Source organism: Rhineura floridana, chromosome 2 (genome assembly GCF_030035675.1).
Source record: "Rhineura floridana isolate rRhiFlo1 chromosome 2, rRhiFlo1.hap2, whole genome shotgun sequence".
Classification (NCBI taxonomy): Eukaryota; Metazoa; Chordata; class Lepidosauria; order Squamata; family Rhineuridae; genus Rhineura; species Rhineura floridana.
The window spans coordinates 205949434-205965770 of NC_084481.1; the positions used below are offsets into that span (position 1 = coordinate 205949434).

General features: G+C 39.6%; 1 protein-coding gene across 4 annotated transcripts in view; it reads right to left on the reverse strand.

The window, feature by feature from the left end:
- Positions 1-1920: 1920 nt before the first annotated feature.
- TC2N (tandem C2 domains, nuclear) overlaps positions 1921-16337 on the reverse strand; it is a 70783-nt gene continuing 56366 nt past the window's right edge. For 3 of the 4 annotated variants that reach the window (XM_061613248.1, XM_061613249.1, XM_061613247.1), the window contains exons 8-12: positions 15122-15238; positions 13190-13381; positions 11636-11750; positions 10480-10679; positions 1922-4252 (exon numbers count right to left, since the gene is read on the reverse strand). In XM_061613248.1, coding sequence (XP_061469232.1) covers positions 4142-4252; positions 10480-10679; positions 11636-11750; positions 13190-13381; positions 15122-15238 — 735 coding nt within the window. In that variant the 3' untranslated portion in view covers positions 1922-4141. Of the gene's footprint in view, positions 4253-10479; positions 10680-11635; positions 11751-13189; positions 13382-15121; positions 15239-16337 lie in introns of all 4 variants that reach the window. The other variant, XM_061613250.1, reaches the window with a different exon arrangement.

Here is a 16337-nt window from a genome sequence, read left to right on the forward strand (position 1 = left end):
TAATTATTTTTCTTCCCATACCATGTTCTGATGACCAGGTTATTGAAAATGCCAACTTATCAAGAGCTGAATGGAGTGCGAAGGGTGACTTCGCTTGTGCCTTTTGGGACGGGCTCCCGCCTCAAAAGAAGCTTATTCAGATATAAATCAGTCAGAACATTTTTTTTTGACTGATGAAATTTCACCCGGGCAGGGAGAAACGTAGAGATCAACCTCAAAAGCCTGTTTTTGTTGGGAGGACTGGATTTCATTAATTTATGAGATAAGGTCCAGCCAACAATGCCGGACGGACTTCCGAACAAGCTCTATCTGTTTAAGCGATACGTTTATCTTTTCTTTAAAGAGAGAACGGACTAACAGGCAAGCACCCTTCTTTCTATTATTTTTTTTACTTGGTCTAAATTGTTGCAGCAAAAGGAGATTTGTCAGATTGATCGGCTTTGGACAACTTCTGGGTGAGCTATAACTCTTCTCTGTTATTCACAAAATTAACAGCTTATCTCTGTTTCTGTCGCAAAAAGCTGTCCTGGAAGTGCATTCTAAAGATATAAACAGAAGAGGGATTTCTATTCCTGATTTCTATTCCGAGGAATATTATATTGTCTGGGACTATTCTCTTTTTGGTCTATTTTATTTTGACGAATCTGCTTCTTCACGACGCCACTAACTGTTTTGATGCTGGCAACTAAATTTGTTTTGCATTCTTGAACATAGAGAGATAAGGCAGGCTGCTCTGTTTATACTGTGATGTCATCAAGCCTGGAATATTAACCCAATTGTTGCTGAAATAAGAAGTGGTTCTTCTTTATTTTTGTTTTGCTTTGTTTTCGTGGTTTTAAAAATGGCAATCAAGAAAGTGGCTGAGAATCTGGAAGTAACTATGTTTCAGAAAATAATGGATGAGATTGAGATAACGAAACAAACCCTGCGACAGGGTAGTAAGGAGCTGAAAATTGAACTGAGCAAAATGACGCAGGAGCTTAAAGAAATAGGGGATCCTGTGAGAGAGGAGAATGAGATCAGAGATGAGAAAAGAAAAAATAAAGGGAAGATACAAGCCCTGGAGATTGGAACAAATGTGGAATTGGAAAAAGATCTGGAGTTTATGGATTTTAGAAATAAAATCTACTGTTTGGAATTTAACGTTAACTCTGAAGAAATTAATGAAGATATTAGAGATAAAGTTATCAATGGCTTGGATAATCTTTTGGACTGGAATGACGTGATGGAGTTTGATATAGAGAAAATCTATGGAATTAACTGCAGCCATGTGACAATGGAAAAACTCTCAAGAGATGAGCCAGTGCATTTTGTAAAAAAGAAGAACAGTATTTCAGCAACTTATTCAGAATGGATGGCAAGAAAATATTTGGGATAGAGGAAATTCCCATCAGACTTATTATATGACTATGGCTACGACAGCAAGATTATTATGGAATACTGATAATGGAAGATTGGACACTGAAGTTACTGGACTTAACAGGACTATTGAAGATGGAAGATGGAACTAATAGGGATAATGGAATAATGGCTATTGAAATTATTGAACCTAACAGATTCTGATGAGATGGATTAATCGAAATGTTTATTTGGACTATGGTTATGACAATAAGATTATTATAATTATTAACGAGATGGATTAATCAACATGTTTATTTGGAGAAAAATTGATAGATATATTTCTTAAAGAATTGAAACCTCTCTTTGACTTTTTGTGGAAAGAATAAAGTAATGTTTATGAGATTTGATGATTAATTAAGATAACTACTGGAGGAAAGTGATTTTATAATATGATTTAAGAGACAGGATTGTTATATATTGTAGACCTATAACTGATTTGATCTGTGACAAATGGGAAGTCAATATTTTATTTTTTTGTTTAATTATTTTTGTTTTGTTTTGTTTTTTGTCTTTGAATGTTTTATGATTTTGTTTTGTATGTTTTATGAAAATTTGAATAAAAATTATTGTAAAAAAAAAAAGAGCTGAATGGAGTGCAAAGGCTCCCACATGACAAGAAAGTAAATCTGCAGTCTGAACCATTAGTTTCTCTGTATGGATTGGTGACGTATTATAAAGTACTTACATTTTCCCTTTGGAAAAAGATCTTCCCTAACTTCTGCCTATATTTCAGGGGGGAAAGTTGCTTTTGACACCCTGTATGGGCAAACTATAGTGGGAGAGACCCAGTCAGCACATTCTGTTCTTGCCAGTTCTGGAGTCTTTTGCCATTGCAGATTTTCAGCACAATCAGTGCTCCCCCATGTTTAAGTGTAAAAAAAAAAACACAACCCAGTCTTTGACCCTCTTTACAATAGTCTGAACTATAACCAGGCTAAGATTAACCAAACGCCAACATTATGTCTGAAGCAAATCTCTCCCCATTGCCTAGGTGTCCAACTCAACAGTTTTTCTACTTAGGCTTTTCAGTACTACTAAGATTAAATATCTTGTATCTGTTAAAAAGGAGAGGAATGGATAAAGCTAGGGTGTGTTCATGCTTTCTCTGAGGTCTTTCTGCCAAAATTTAAAACCATGAACTTAAGAGTCAGATGTACACAAATACTGTATATATTGATTTCCTTATTACTGACACCAGTCTGTTGCTGCTTGTCACCCTTCAGCTAATTTAGTATCCAAAGTCTTTAATACTGCGATTCAAAAAAGCATGAAAAGGTAGAGACAAAACTGTGTTTGTAACACACTCCTGCACACATTAAAGCAGGGGTAGCCAATGTGGTGCCCTCCAGATGTTGTTGGACTACAACTTCCATCAGCCCTAGCCAACATGGCCAATCACCAGGTATAATCTAAGACAGCTGTAGTCCAATAACATGCATTAAAGAGATAATGTACATCCCACCCTGTTTGCCTAATAGCACACAGGGTTGTCATTGCTTTCTATTACGAATATTTTTTGGGCCTCAACTAATTATCAAAAAGTTAGAAGTTAGAAGGTATAGGATTTACAGCTGGCAATATTAGCTAGCTCATTTGTATGTTCATACAGCAGTGTGGCAAATCTGTGACCTTCCAGAGGTTGCTGGACTACAACTCCATCATCACCGGCCACGCTGACTAGGGCTGATGAGCTGGAGTTCAACAATTTCTAGAGGGTTACAGTCCAATATAGACTCTTTATATTCAGCTTCTTGTATTCATATTATAATAAATATTCACAACATCTTCTTGCTAAAATTACACAACAGAACTTAAAATGCTGAACATTTTACAATATTTTTTCCAGTAAACATTTCACTATTACACAAACTAGTTGGGTCAGCTTCTTAATATAACATTTCTTAAGTGCATAATCTGGAGTACACATCTTTTCTCCTAGGTTAGAATACTTCCATTCATGTGAGGCAAAAGCTTAGTTTACTGTTAACCCATCTAATCTCATTAACTCTGCTCACAACAGTGAGGTAAGTCTTAGGCTCAAAAATAGAAGTAAGAATTGTGATTTGGCACTGCGAAGGAGAGCACTGAGCTCTTTTATGTGTTTGTGGCAAGAGTTGTCTTAACACCCCCAGCCCTCCCTCACTTTAAAGTCCAACACTCATAATGACAAGCAAGCATTAAAATTACTTTAAAAAGTTTATTCCAAGATTTTAAATGGTAAAATACTAATCCCACCCTCTGCTTGCCTTACTTGTCTTGTTCATCATGAAATTAGAACTAAGAGATGCCTGCAAGAATAATTAAGAAATGTCCTCAGAATAGTTTTAGGAACAAAACAGCTGAAGCAGAGTTTTCAATCAAGAAAAGGAAAAGGTCTTCCTAAAGGTAAGCCCTTCAAAGTCATTTTTGACTTAGATATTCAAGTTAGATGAAAATCTAACACAAACATAAATATGTAAAAGTTTTCCTTTAAATCTTTAGTGAAACTGAAAGCCTCAGTAGTTGGGTCATTAACTTTGTAAGGTAACCTCTGAATTCTGTGAACATTGCTAGGATTCTCCACTTTGTCTTTTTTTTTCTAGCACCACTACTCCTTCTCTCATTTTCTTCTCCAGAGGTAGCAATACATACAGTCCATCTGGGCATTTATTTTCCTTCTGTCTTATTGGAAGGTTGTTTATTTTAAATAAGTGCAGAAGCCTCTTGGCTGAAGTGCAGATCAGTATTACCCACATCATCGTCATGCTGGACTGATTTTATGCCATTTAACAACCACCTTCTCTGGATTAGCAATTGTATCTCTCCACTGATCGGTAGCTTCAGAACTGTTGCTGTCACTGCTTAGCCAGACCTGCAGAGGGAAAAATCACAGGGAATCATTACAAAGATCACCCCAAAAGCCATCTTTGACATTTATCTCAATCACTGTATGAAAAAATGTGTACAAAGGTCAGAACAAAGAACAGAAAAGAACTGAAAAATACAAAGAACAGAAAAGATGCTAAAAAGATGAAAAATGCCTTGAACAAGCTATCTTTTTAAAAAACTTGATCTTGCTGCTTGTTTAAATATGTTGTCAGTTTTATTTATTTAGAATACTTTTATACATATCCCAAGGTGGCTTACAAAAATAAACACACAACTTAAAAAAACACTACATTAAAACAAGGTAAGTAAGAGTATATCACAATAAACAGACTAAAATGCAAATAACCGCAGTAGTCAGGCAGTCTTTCAAGGCTTGGAATCAGTTTTAATAAATAAAAATATTAAATCAGATAGCTTACTGTATTTTTTAAGAGATTTGTTTTTAAATCAAAGGGGATGCAGGATTACTTCTGACCTGGTTGGGGACCATAATGGGCTCAGTTGTTTTTTTAAAAAAATTTCCCCACTACAGGAACAATTTACTACCATCAGTTGTGACTCTCACAAACTTAAATTGGCTTTTAAAGGAGGACTCCATCCTAAATGGAGGATACGGTTATCAGTGGCTACTAGTCATGATGGTTGTATGCTACCTCCAAGATCACAGGCAGCATATCCCAAATCGCTGGGGAACAACAGTGGGAGAGTGCTATTGCCATCCTGCTTATGGAGTTATCACAGACACCTAGTTGGTCACTAAAGGTAACAGGTTGCTGGACGATACAGACCATTGATCTAATCCAGGAAGGCTCTTATAAGAAAAATTAAATGTCTAACTCAGCTTTTATGTTTTAACCTTTGATCTGCTCATACACTACAGATTTTGAGGCTTTGCTCTTTTATAAAACATGAAACTTGATGAAATAGAAGCTTTGTAACATACAGCACAACAAAGCCTGTACAGGAGCGGACAACTTATTTGAACCATACTGGAAAAGTTTGCATAGGGGATGTTAATCTTCTCTCTGCAGCTACGATACTAAAATCATTATAGTAGGCCACCAAGCAGCCTAAATCAAGCCCTTGTAAGTTCCACTGATATCCACGGGAGAGGGTTAAACACAATGGAAAATTCAGTGAGAGAGTTTAACACACAAACCTAACATGATGTTGATCATGTGTGCAGATGTGGTTTCACAAGAGAGTCTTCTGGGGCTGCAACCTACTTTGCTCTTGTAGACATTCTTCAGCTTTATTGAAGACATTACTACTTGCTGAAAAAGATGACCCCAACATTCATCTTCATCTAATTAAGTTGCCAGCATCATGGAGACAACTGGCCATATGTACTTTGGAAACATCCCCAAAGCACATGCCTATAACACAGCATGTTATTAAAGCTGGCCAGTTGTGTATTCTGAGTTGTTGCAGGAGATAAAAAGACTGCAAAATGAGATTTTACTATACTTACAACATACATGATTTGTTCATCCCTTAAAAAAAGTTCAGATTTGTACTTTAGGAGTACAATCACAAGACTGTTAAGAATAAATGTCAACTATGAGTTCAAAGGCACAATCAATGTTTTATTAGCCAGTTTGGGGAAGGGCAATCCTATCATAGGAGAGCATTTTCTCTTACATTGGGAGGCTTACCCTATCATACAATCAGGAACCAATACTTTACAAATACACTTTTGTCCTAAATCGGTGAAGAAATCTCAGTTTAAGGTGACACTCACTTCTCCTTAACAGTGACAACAGTACGGAAAACAGAAAATTAGCTTCTTGTATACGGGCTATTCAAAAACAAGAGCACTCTCCCAGTGAATGTGTGACCTGTTGCATTTTAGAAAGCTTGTTAGGAGTCTGTCAGTCAGGCTCAGGCTTTGTTGCTGTTGTTCACAGCAAGAACACACACTTAGGTATCAGTCTAAGTGGTCCAGGGGCTTTATCAGGCCCTGTGTGGGGCCCCAAATGGCCATGGAGAATACTCTTCCTACACTCCACACAAATTCCTGAAACATCTTCAGTGCTAGAAAACTGCTGCCTTTATAAGACAAAGGGGTTGATTCAACAGTGGCTGCTACTGCATGCCAGAGCAGCAGCCATCCTTTCCCCTTCCTAAGGAGCAGCACAAGAACTGAGCAATGCATTGAATACAGGAGAGACAAGGACAGGGAACATCAGGAGCAGTGGAATGTATAAAACCTGCAGCTTGCCAGAATTTGTAGCTACTGTAGGGTGTAGTGCACAGAAAGTCAGTGGGGGAACCAACTTGATAACAGGAGTGTTTGGTCATGTTACTGAAAAGATTGATTCAACTGCAACTCTGCATGGGCCCTGAGACTATGCGGACAGTTTGGCTTCGCTCTGAGCCAAGAACACAGCACTAGTGAAAGTAATCAGAGGAAGCTCAAGCCAAGTTTAAATCAAGCTTAAGGCCAGTTTCATTTATTTAGAGGAAGCCAAAGTGGTTCCCACCAAAGTCCTCCACAGAGTGGCTGCTGTGGTCAACCCCTGCAACCTTTACCATATCTAATGAAGGTAACACCTCTAATTTGGTCTTAAAATTGGCCAGAAACTTAATCTAGACAAGACGGGAGTACTGCTGGTCAAGGGAAAAACTGCAGCAGGGACAGGGTTGCAACCTGTTCTGGATGGGGTTGCACTCCCCTTCAAGGAGCAGGTCCGCAGTTTGGGAGTCTTCCTGGATCCTGCCCTGCTGCTTGAATATCAGGTGGCTGCAGTAGCCAGGGCTGCTTTTGGCCAACTCAAACTGGTTTACCAGCTGTATCCATTCCTGGAGGCAGTTGACTTTGCCACAGTGACACATGCATTGGTGACATCGAGGCTTGATTACTGTAATGCACTCTATGTGGGGCTGCCTTTGAAAAAGGTTCGGAAATTACAGTTGGTTCAAAATGCAGCAGCCAGAATGTTAACCAGAGCATGGTGCAGGGAGCATATCACCCCTGTGCTTTATCAACTCTACTGGCTCCCGATTTGTTTCTGGGCCCAATTCAAAGTGCTGGTTCTGACCTGTAAAGCCCTAAACAGCCTTGGACCAATATACCTGAGGAACCGCTTACGCCCATATGTACCTGCCCAGGATTTAAGATCATCTGCCTCTGGTCTCCTCTGCATGCCTGGAATAAAAGATGTTAGACTGGCAGGCACATGGGAGAGAGCTTTTTCAGCTGTGGCCCCCGAGCTTTGGAATACCCCACCCCAAGAAGTCCGCTCTGCTCCCTCCCTGTTGGTTTTCCGGAGACTTCTGAAAACAATCTTGTTCCAGAGAGCCTTTGGGAGGGACTGAAGGTAGAGCCTGACACTGATGTTATGTCTTCTATGTTAAATTTTACCTTTGTAGTCCCTTTAGTATCACTCCCTATATATTATATACGTGTATGTGTGTATATTGTATTTTATGAATTTTAATTGTATTTTATTTATTTTAATGTTTTTGTGATTTTACTGTTTACAACTTTATTATGTACTTGTTTGATTTTATTTTTGTAAGCCACCCTGAATGCCCTATTATAGGGTAGAAGGGCGGGATAGAAATATTTTTAAATAAATAAATAAATAAAATTATTCCTTGCAAATAACGGATTTCCTCCAGCAAGCATATTCTCCCTTAATTACAGTAAGTACTTCCTGAGAAGAACAATTCCTGCAAAGCCCTATGAGGAGACTGGGCATGTTTACCCTTGAGAAGATAAGACTGAGGGGAGATATGATAGCACTCCCCAAGTACTTGAAAGGGCAGAGGAGGGCCAGAATATTTTCTCGATCATCCCAGAATGCAGTACACTGAATAATGGTCTCAAGTGACAGGAAGCCAGATTTTGGCTGAACATCAGAAAAAACTTCCTAACCAATTACCTGGGTAGGTGGTGGACTCTCCACCACTGGAGGCATTCAGGAGGCAGCTGGACAGCCACCTGTCAGGTATCCTTTAAGTTAGGTTCCTGCATTGAGCAACGGGGTGGACTCGATGGTCTTATAGGTGCCTTCCAACTCTACTATTCTATGATTTTATGCAGCAGACAGTGATACCTCTTAAATCAGGATCTGATTGGCTAAGATGTCCATCATGACTTTGCGGCAACTCTATGGTGGGAAACATTAAGTGCTATGACTACCAACACCTTACTACCTATCTTTTGTAATGTAATGTTCCTTCCATCCAGCCCTGTCAGTAACAAGATCACCTTGTACGTTTGAGTTAATGCCCATTAGATAAGCATTTTCCTATAACTAGGTCCTGCTCACAGCTCCAAATCATCCAGTTTTCTGTCCAGAAGATTGCTCTACTGGTCCAGCTTGTTGGGGATCTTCCAGAAGGCTGCTTCACGTTATTCTCCTTCAAGACGCTCCAATCCTGTGGGTCATTGTGGGAGCCAGATATCCTCTTTACCTTTAGCTGGACCCCTTCCTTGCTTCTCTGCCCTGTTTCCCTACCACCAGATTGTGTTTTTCGTTTTTGTTTTGAAATCAAGTCAGGACCCTTGTGGGGAGCACAAGCCAAACATATTAGGAAGATTACTAGAAAAAACAAGGGAATTAGGCTTGGCTTGTATAAGCCTGAGCTTTATTGGGGAGAGGAAAGTCCAAAATGCAGATTAAACAAAAAGAAACAAACCTAGGCATGGGGAAATCCCCATTACAGCAACTGACAATTAAGCCCCAAGCTAAGCCCCAACCTCCCCCAAAACCCAGCCACAACCATGCCTCAGCAAGGCACAACAGAAATCCAATGAACTGTTTCTCATAACTTCTGTTTCATTATAGATTTATTTATTTAATTTATTTATTATTTGATTTATATCCCGCCCTTCCTCCCAGTAGGAGCCCAGGGCGACAATAATAGATAATCCCTGCTTTTCAACCCTCTCACTTCTACCTTTCTTATTGTACAAATCTCGTCTACCTACAACTCTCATAAAACCCGTAGTATTTGCATGTAGTCTTTCCCCTTCCTGATTTGTTTCAGATGTCCTGCAGTTCTACTGAACATCTAAAACACACCCACCCAAACTCCATGTAAGGCAATATCTCCATCTGTCTCTGAATTATGAACAGTATTCATGGGATCGATAGCCTATGTTTTGCCTTTTATTGAATTAACTGCTTTACCATCCTGCAGTGCTGCATACTGGGATGGTAAGTTGCAAAGCTATTTTGTGTAAATAAATATTATAATCATAATAAATTGTGCAGTTCTTGCTCATTCCCCTAAGTGAGCAACATAATATTGGTCTCCGTTAGGTTTTGTTAATTTCCCCCAAATAAGCAAAACAATATTGGTATTTATAAAGCAATTATATCAATTGCAATAATCTCTGTGGTGTGCAATCATCTTAAGGATAGGTCTCCAAAGCAGTTCTGTGAATACACATGTAAGGTACAGGCACATGAGCAGATCTAGTAGCATGGGGCGAGCTGTTTTTGTGGATGGGAGGATTTTGAAACAACAATATAATTGAAAGAAGCTTATATAGCACAGGTTTGGGAGCCAGTGTGGTGTAGTGGTTAAGGTGTTGGACTACGACCTGGGAAACCAGGGTTTGAATCCCCACATAGTCATGAAGCTCGCTGGGTGACCTTGGGCCAGTCACTGCCTCTCAGCCTCAGAGGGAGGCAATGGTAAACCCCCTCTGAATACCGCTTACCATGAAAACCCTATTCATTGGGTTGCCATAAGTTGGAATCGACTTGAAGGCAATCCATTGTTGTTGCTGTTACTGTTGTTGGGAGATACTCAAGGCATGAAAATTCGGGGGTGGGGGTTATAAACTGTGGTGTTGGTGAGGTGGATTTGGCATGAGAAACATGGGTGAGAGGCACAATGGAAGAGGGGTGTTTTAAGATAGTTGAAAGTTTTTGTGTGGAAAAATGATGTGCACAGACTCTGGAAACTGCTAGTTTTGAAATTTAGCCCTCCATTCCATTTGAATGTTGAGTTTAGGATCCTGGATCATAGCTCAAGTTCTATAAGGGGGATTTCCCTCAGGATTGCTTGAAAATAAGCTAACTAACTAGCACTTTATAGGATGCAGCTTGAAGCTGAAATTTATAGGATTTAATAAATAGAAGGCATTTCTTTTGTCTTAGAAACATAACCAAAGCAGAAGTGTGACCTAATTGAGTTTTAAAACCCCAGACTCATGTTTACTTGAGTGTGTGTGTGTGTAAATAAACCAACCTGTCCCAGAAAATGTTTTCTTCTCACTGAGCTCCTGCTGTAGAGTTTGATGAGAAAGTTTATCCCATGCTCATTCTGGCTCACTGGAAAAATAATAGTTTCTCCCCATTTTACTCGACCATGAATCGATTTCAGTAGCCGGGTCTTTTTCTTATCAACCAGTCCTTCAGTGCTAAACATGGCAGTCTTTACAAAATAATCTAACATGGAAGAAAATGACACACACAAAATATTTTTTAAAAAATGTTTTCACCATGTGGAGTTCAAAATCAGCAAGGGTAAGAGAAGATGCTCTTTATTTAAAACAAAACTAACCCAATGGCTAGATAGGGTCAGAAAGGCTTCTATTGTAGGGACTTCTGGGGGGATGCATCTATGTGCCACAGACACAGACTAGTCTCTCTCAGTGGAGGCTAGATCTCATCCCCAGACAGGCTGTAGGAAGAGCTGATCTCAACAAACAGGCATACTTAAGTGAAGCTCCTTCTGGGAGGAAGGGCAGGATATTTTATGTATATAAATAAACAACAACAATGTTGCTTTCCCCCTACATTGGAGTAAATTATAGCCATTAAAAATGAGAGAAAGTAAACAGGTATTTTCCTGGAATTGGAGCTAAACTTTTCTCTACAGTCACAGTTTTCTAAAGGAAGGAGGGGTTTTCCCTCATCTCCAACAGACGTCTATTTTATCCCATAGAACTAAAGGAACGCAACTAAAAACTGAGGCTGCTCCTATCTGTATAGCCACATCCTTTAACCGCTAGTATTTCAATCACACCTGCACCGGAGTGTAATAGACCCTAGGGACTTGAATTTTTTTCAAATAACAGAGCAAGAGAGGAGTTGCAAGAATAGTACAGTTGCTTCCCTTATTACTCACATTTTCATGCATTCCAGAGTCACAGGGCAGAACATCTCCCCATACAGGCCAGAAAGTATAAATACTGTTCTTACACTACAGTATTAACAAACATGCACACACTGAAACTTAGTGTATGTGCTGCTGAAGTGAGCACTACACACATCAAAGCTTAAACCAGCACTTCACAGTTGAATTTATGTCGAATGCTGACAATGGCTGAACTACTGAAGATCTACTCTATCTCTCACAAATTATTCTAGAAAAGGACGTACAAAAGAATTGCAATACTTACTTGAAGAAAGTGGTGTGGCTGAGCTTGGGAGGTTCTGGGCTTCAATAATTTGCAACTGTATCCGGCTGTTTACTGCTTGAAAACAGGTGCCTATTTTCAGTTCTGCAGGACACACCTGTACAGAGAATGAGAGTGCAAAGATATGCTCCATTTGCATCTGAGGCAAGTTGCACGGATACAAAATGGAATGGCTGTATTATATAGGTGTTAAGTGAAGATATCAGATGTTATTAATTACTTTCTGTTTTGACATACAAGGAATGCCAGTTTAGTTGGAGCATTGGACTCACATACTCTTGAATATTCTGGGCTGAAAAGTTCTAACCCAGCCCAAACATGTTAGAAATTAAGGCTCGAGTCCAAAGAGCTATATAAGCTTACAGAATGGGGCTTGCACTCACTCTGTGGCATTTATTTTCTTTAACCGGTGGGACTCCTCCACACCCCACTATCACTGCTATTAGAAAAAAAACAAGCCCCACTAGACTCACATAATTAATTTAATGGTTCTTTGGAACCTGTCCTATCAAACTTAATAAAAGAGGCCACAGTATTGTTCCCTCATGTGAAACCCTACAGTGGCAAGGCTCCATAATTAAAATCTTTCCCTGACCTGGTACTTGAATATATCACTAATTCCATTCCAATAGGAATGTCTGTCTATCCAATGTTACTAAAAGGATCCCTATTTTTTCTTAAGGCGTTTTTGTATCATAAGCACATCCAAGATTTTTTTAAAAAAAAATGTTTATTGCCTTTGTCAATCGCAGCTGTACCAGTTTCAGATTTAGCGTAAGTCATAAATTAGTCAAAGCTTTATAGTGTTTTTCCTAGAACTCTTAGCAACCAGCTGTTGTTGACTACAAATTACAGAAGTTTGCTCCATAAGTTAAGCACACAGCTTAAGGAACAAAAAAAATAGCTGAAGATGACAATACAGAGAATTTAGCAGAACTATTAGGAACCTAAAATACATTAAAATTGTTTCATGTAGAACAAAAGAATCTTAGGATAGCTGCTTGCAACACATCAGTTAAAAAGAGCAGTTGTATTTCAGGATCATATTCTGTGATGCTTATGGATTTTTCAAAAGAGAATATAAATTAATTTGACCAAATTGTGGTTAGGTATATTACATGAGAATGCAACATCCTTACACTATTAGAAACAAACAACTTATTCCTAGAATTAACCATTCTCTCACATTTGAAGTTATCTAGAACTACCCATCTTAAAGCATCAGTGAAGAGGGGCTGAGTCCTGCTCTATGATACAATCTCAGGATGTAGAGATTATTATCACAGCACAGTTCTATAGCCAGGGGGTTTATTGTTCAAGTTATCATACTGAGGTTATCCGGGAAGAGGTGACAGCTTGGTAGCAGCCACCAGAAGTTTAATGCTATTCATTTGCAGTGTTTTCAAGATTATGACAGTTGCTTTTATAGTGTTTATAAATGATCAGTTCCAGAATCCTAGTCATTATTCAGAAGCACCCCAAGAAATATATCCATTCCTGATGACCTCCAAGGCTCCCTAGAATACATTAACTTACTGAAGCTTTGGAAGGAGGTGCTATCATCAACCAATAGCCAGTTTCTTGTGAGCTGAGCTCTCGCAGTGGCAAAACACATTCTCCTATGGTTTTCTTCCTGGGAGTCTGAGCTTGTACTTTGAACACTAGTCTCGCAGTCTGCAGGAGTTGTAGTTTGATAGCAAACACAAAAGTTTCCATGAATTCAATGTCCTAGAAGGAAAGGATAATAAATACAAAATGGAGCAATCAAAATGCTGAGTCTAATCCTAATAACAAGCACACCAGTAACACTATAGCTTTGTTAAAAGCCAATGGCAATTTAATAATAAATAACACGAACTTTCTAGTTGATACTAACACCCAGGTTTATCTTTAGTGCTATTCTTGCATTAGCAGTCATCCAAATGCAGTAGGGAAGCACTCTCCATCTAAAAATAACAGGACCAAAGACACGGCTTAGGACCACAATACCTGATGGAAAGCCTCTCCCGACACGAACCCACCTGCGCACTATGCTCAACATCAAAGGCCTCCTCCGAGTGCCTACTCCAAGGGAAGCTCGGAGGATGGCAATAAGGGAGAGGGCCTGCTCAGTGGTGGCCCTCAAATTATGGAATGATTTCCTTGGCAAGGTGCGCCTGGCGCCAACACTGTTATTGTTTCGGCACCAGGTCAAGACTTTCCTCTTCTCCCATGCATTTTAGCATGTGTTTTTAAATTTGTATATTTGTTTTTAATGTTTTTAATTGTAAACCACCCAGAGAGCTTTGGCTATGGGGCAGTATAAAAATGCAATAAATAAATAAATAAATATGAATTTAAAAGCAGCAGTCTGTAAGAATTCATAAAAGCAGCACATTGCTAAAATCAATAAGGTCTTCAACAGGTGCCTAAGAACAACAACAAAAAATGAGGGAACCTGGCAGATCTCAACTGGAAGGACATTCCACAGTTTTGGTACCACCATCAAAAAGGTGTCTCTTGCAACCACCTGAGTTACATAAACTCATGTAACAATGGGGTGGAGACCAATAGCTCAGACACCAATCTGAAAGCTTGGGCCGGTTGTATAGAACAGCCTGGATAATGGATGATATTACATCTGCTGTGCTGAACTGATGGTGTGGAAAGTTCCCCATAAGACAAAGCCTGATGCATCTTGAAGTGCCATTGCCTTAGAATGGAGAAACTTCTGTACAAAGAAGAGTATAGACATAAGACTTGGACCATCACTGATCAAGCTGCTATTGACAGTTCTGCGAAGGTCTTAAGCTGTCACAATAAGCCTCTGAACGTGAACAAAACAAAAACTTAAGTACACACAATTGTGTAAGCTTCCCCAAATTTTGATTGTGACAGATAGATATAATTGGAGTGAAAGGTGTCGACTCTTGTCCTTGGCTTAAGGGCAACCAAACAAAAAGATTACAGTGACATGCTTCACAGTAAGTGTTAATACACATGTGGAGGGACCCTAGAAAAACAGAACTCTGGGAAAACAGTAGGGTTCCCCATTTTTTTTATGGCAGGGCTCCTATGCCTTTAATAGGCAAAACTCAGCAGGTAAAATGTCTTCTGTCATAGGTGTTAAAGGCATAGGAACTCTGCCAATAAAAGAATTGATACCCCCCAAATCACATTACTGCCCCACTGATCCCTACAACTGACAAATTCTATAACCTATGAGGCATATATCTTTTCTACTGCACTGAATGGACAGCAAGATCATTACTCTGCCTCCTGACCCAAGGAGGATTTACAAGGGGGTTGCCAAGGTTATACCTCATTCATAACTGGAAGATCTACTTTGCTCCATTAAAAAAATGACTGGAAGGTTCTTCCTATAAAGTCTTAAAGAAAAGAGTCACTACCCACTATCACTTGTGCCCCTACATTACAGGACCTGAGCTAATTCACATATGAGGGAAAATTTTAAAACATGTTACTTACACTGGAAGCTTCTTTTGCTGAGCATCTGAATTGTACCGGCTTGGACAATGTGATAGTTCCTTTGATGGAAATGTGAGGGTTTTCTCCACAGCTAGATGACCAGCTCAGATCTTTGCACTAATTTTGAAAATTAAAAATTATTTTATCCTGCTCGCCACCAAACTGCTTGTCTGATTTTTTTCTTCCTGTTTAATTGCTACTATTTCCCACCCCCTCACTACAGAATGTGGTTCTCTGACCTCATAAAATCTCAAGCAAACTTTTGCTAATTCAGAGCATTAGCTGGAGCAAGGATAATGGTTGCTGAATACACCATTTTGCAATGGGTCTCTCTTCAAGTTGTATGTAGCATACAAGCCTCATCCATAATTACCACGGCAGAGCATAGAAGGGACTGCGCTAGGCAATATTTGATTAATGGATTACCACAACATAACAATTTTCACAAAATATTTGTAAGCATAACCCAGTAGAAAAAACCCAAAATATATCTTCCCCCCCCAAAAAAAATATGCATGGTGTGGTCGAGTAGATACTCTGCATATGCAAGGTCCCAGGTTCAGTGCCTCACATCTCCCATTAAGGATCTCACAAAAGATCTCACACAGCAGTGTTAGGAAAGCCCACTGCTAGTCAGAGCAGAATCAATACCTCAGCACAGTCATTAACCAAAATGGAGACAATAGTCAAGAAATCAGAAGAAGGCCAGGACTGGGGAGGGCAGCTGTGAGAGAACTAGAAAAGGTCCTCAAATGCAAAGATGTAAACACTAAAGTCAGGATCATTCAGGCCATGGTATTCCCAATCTCTAAGTATGGATGTGAAAGTTGGACAGTGTCAGGCCCAGGATGTGACTCAGGAACCAGACCAACGGCTGTAGTTAATTCGTGTTTTATTAGGGTAATGTCCAAACAAAGACTGCGTTTTCTCATGAAGCAATACAGGGATACAGGTCCTGCGGCATTGGGAGAAAGTTGACAGAGCAAGGGACTTCTTACCGCCTGTTCTTTAAGAAGGGGCCAAACGGGCGCGCAATCTTTCGCTCCTCCTTAACTGCCCCTCAGGTACTGCCCGCCTTCCCCCCCTTCTCTCCTGTCTTTTCAGCTGTCTGCGTGTGCGCGGTGAGGGGGGAAGCATCACCCCCTCCTCTTCTGAAGTTTCCGATTCCAGGATGGGGGATAGGGGAGGGGCTGATGGTAAACTGCCTCCCCGCTTT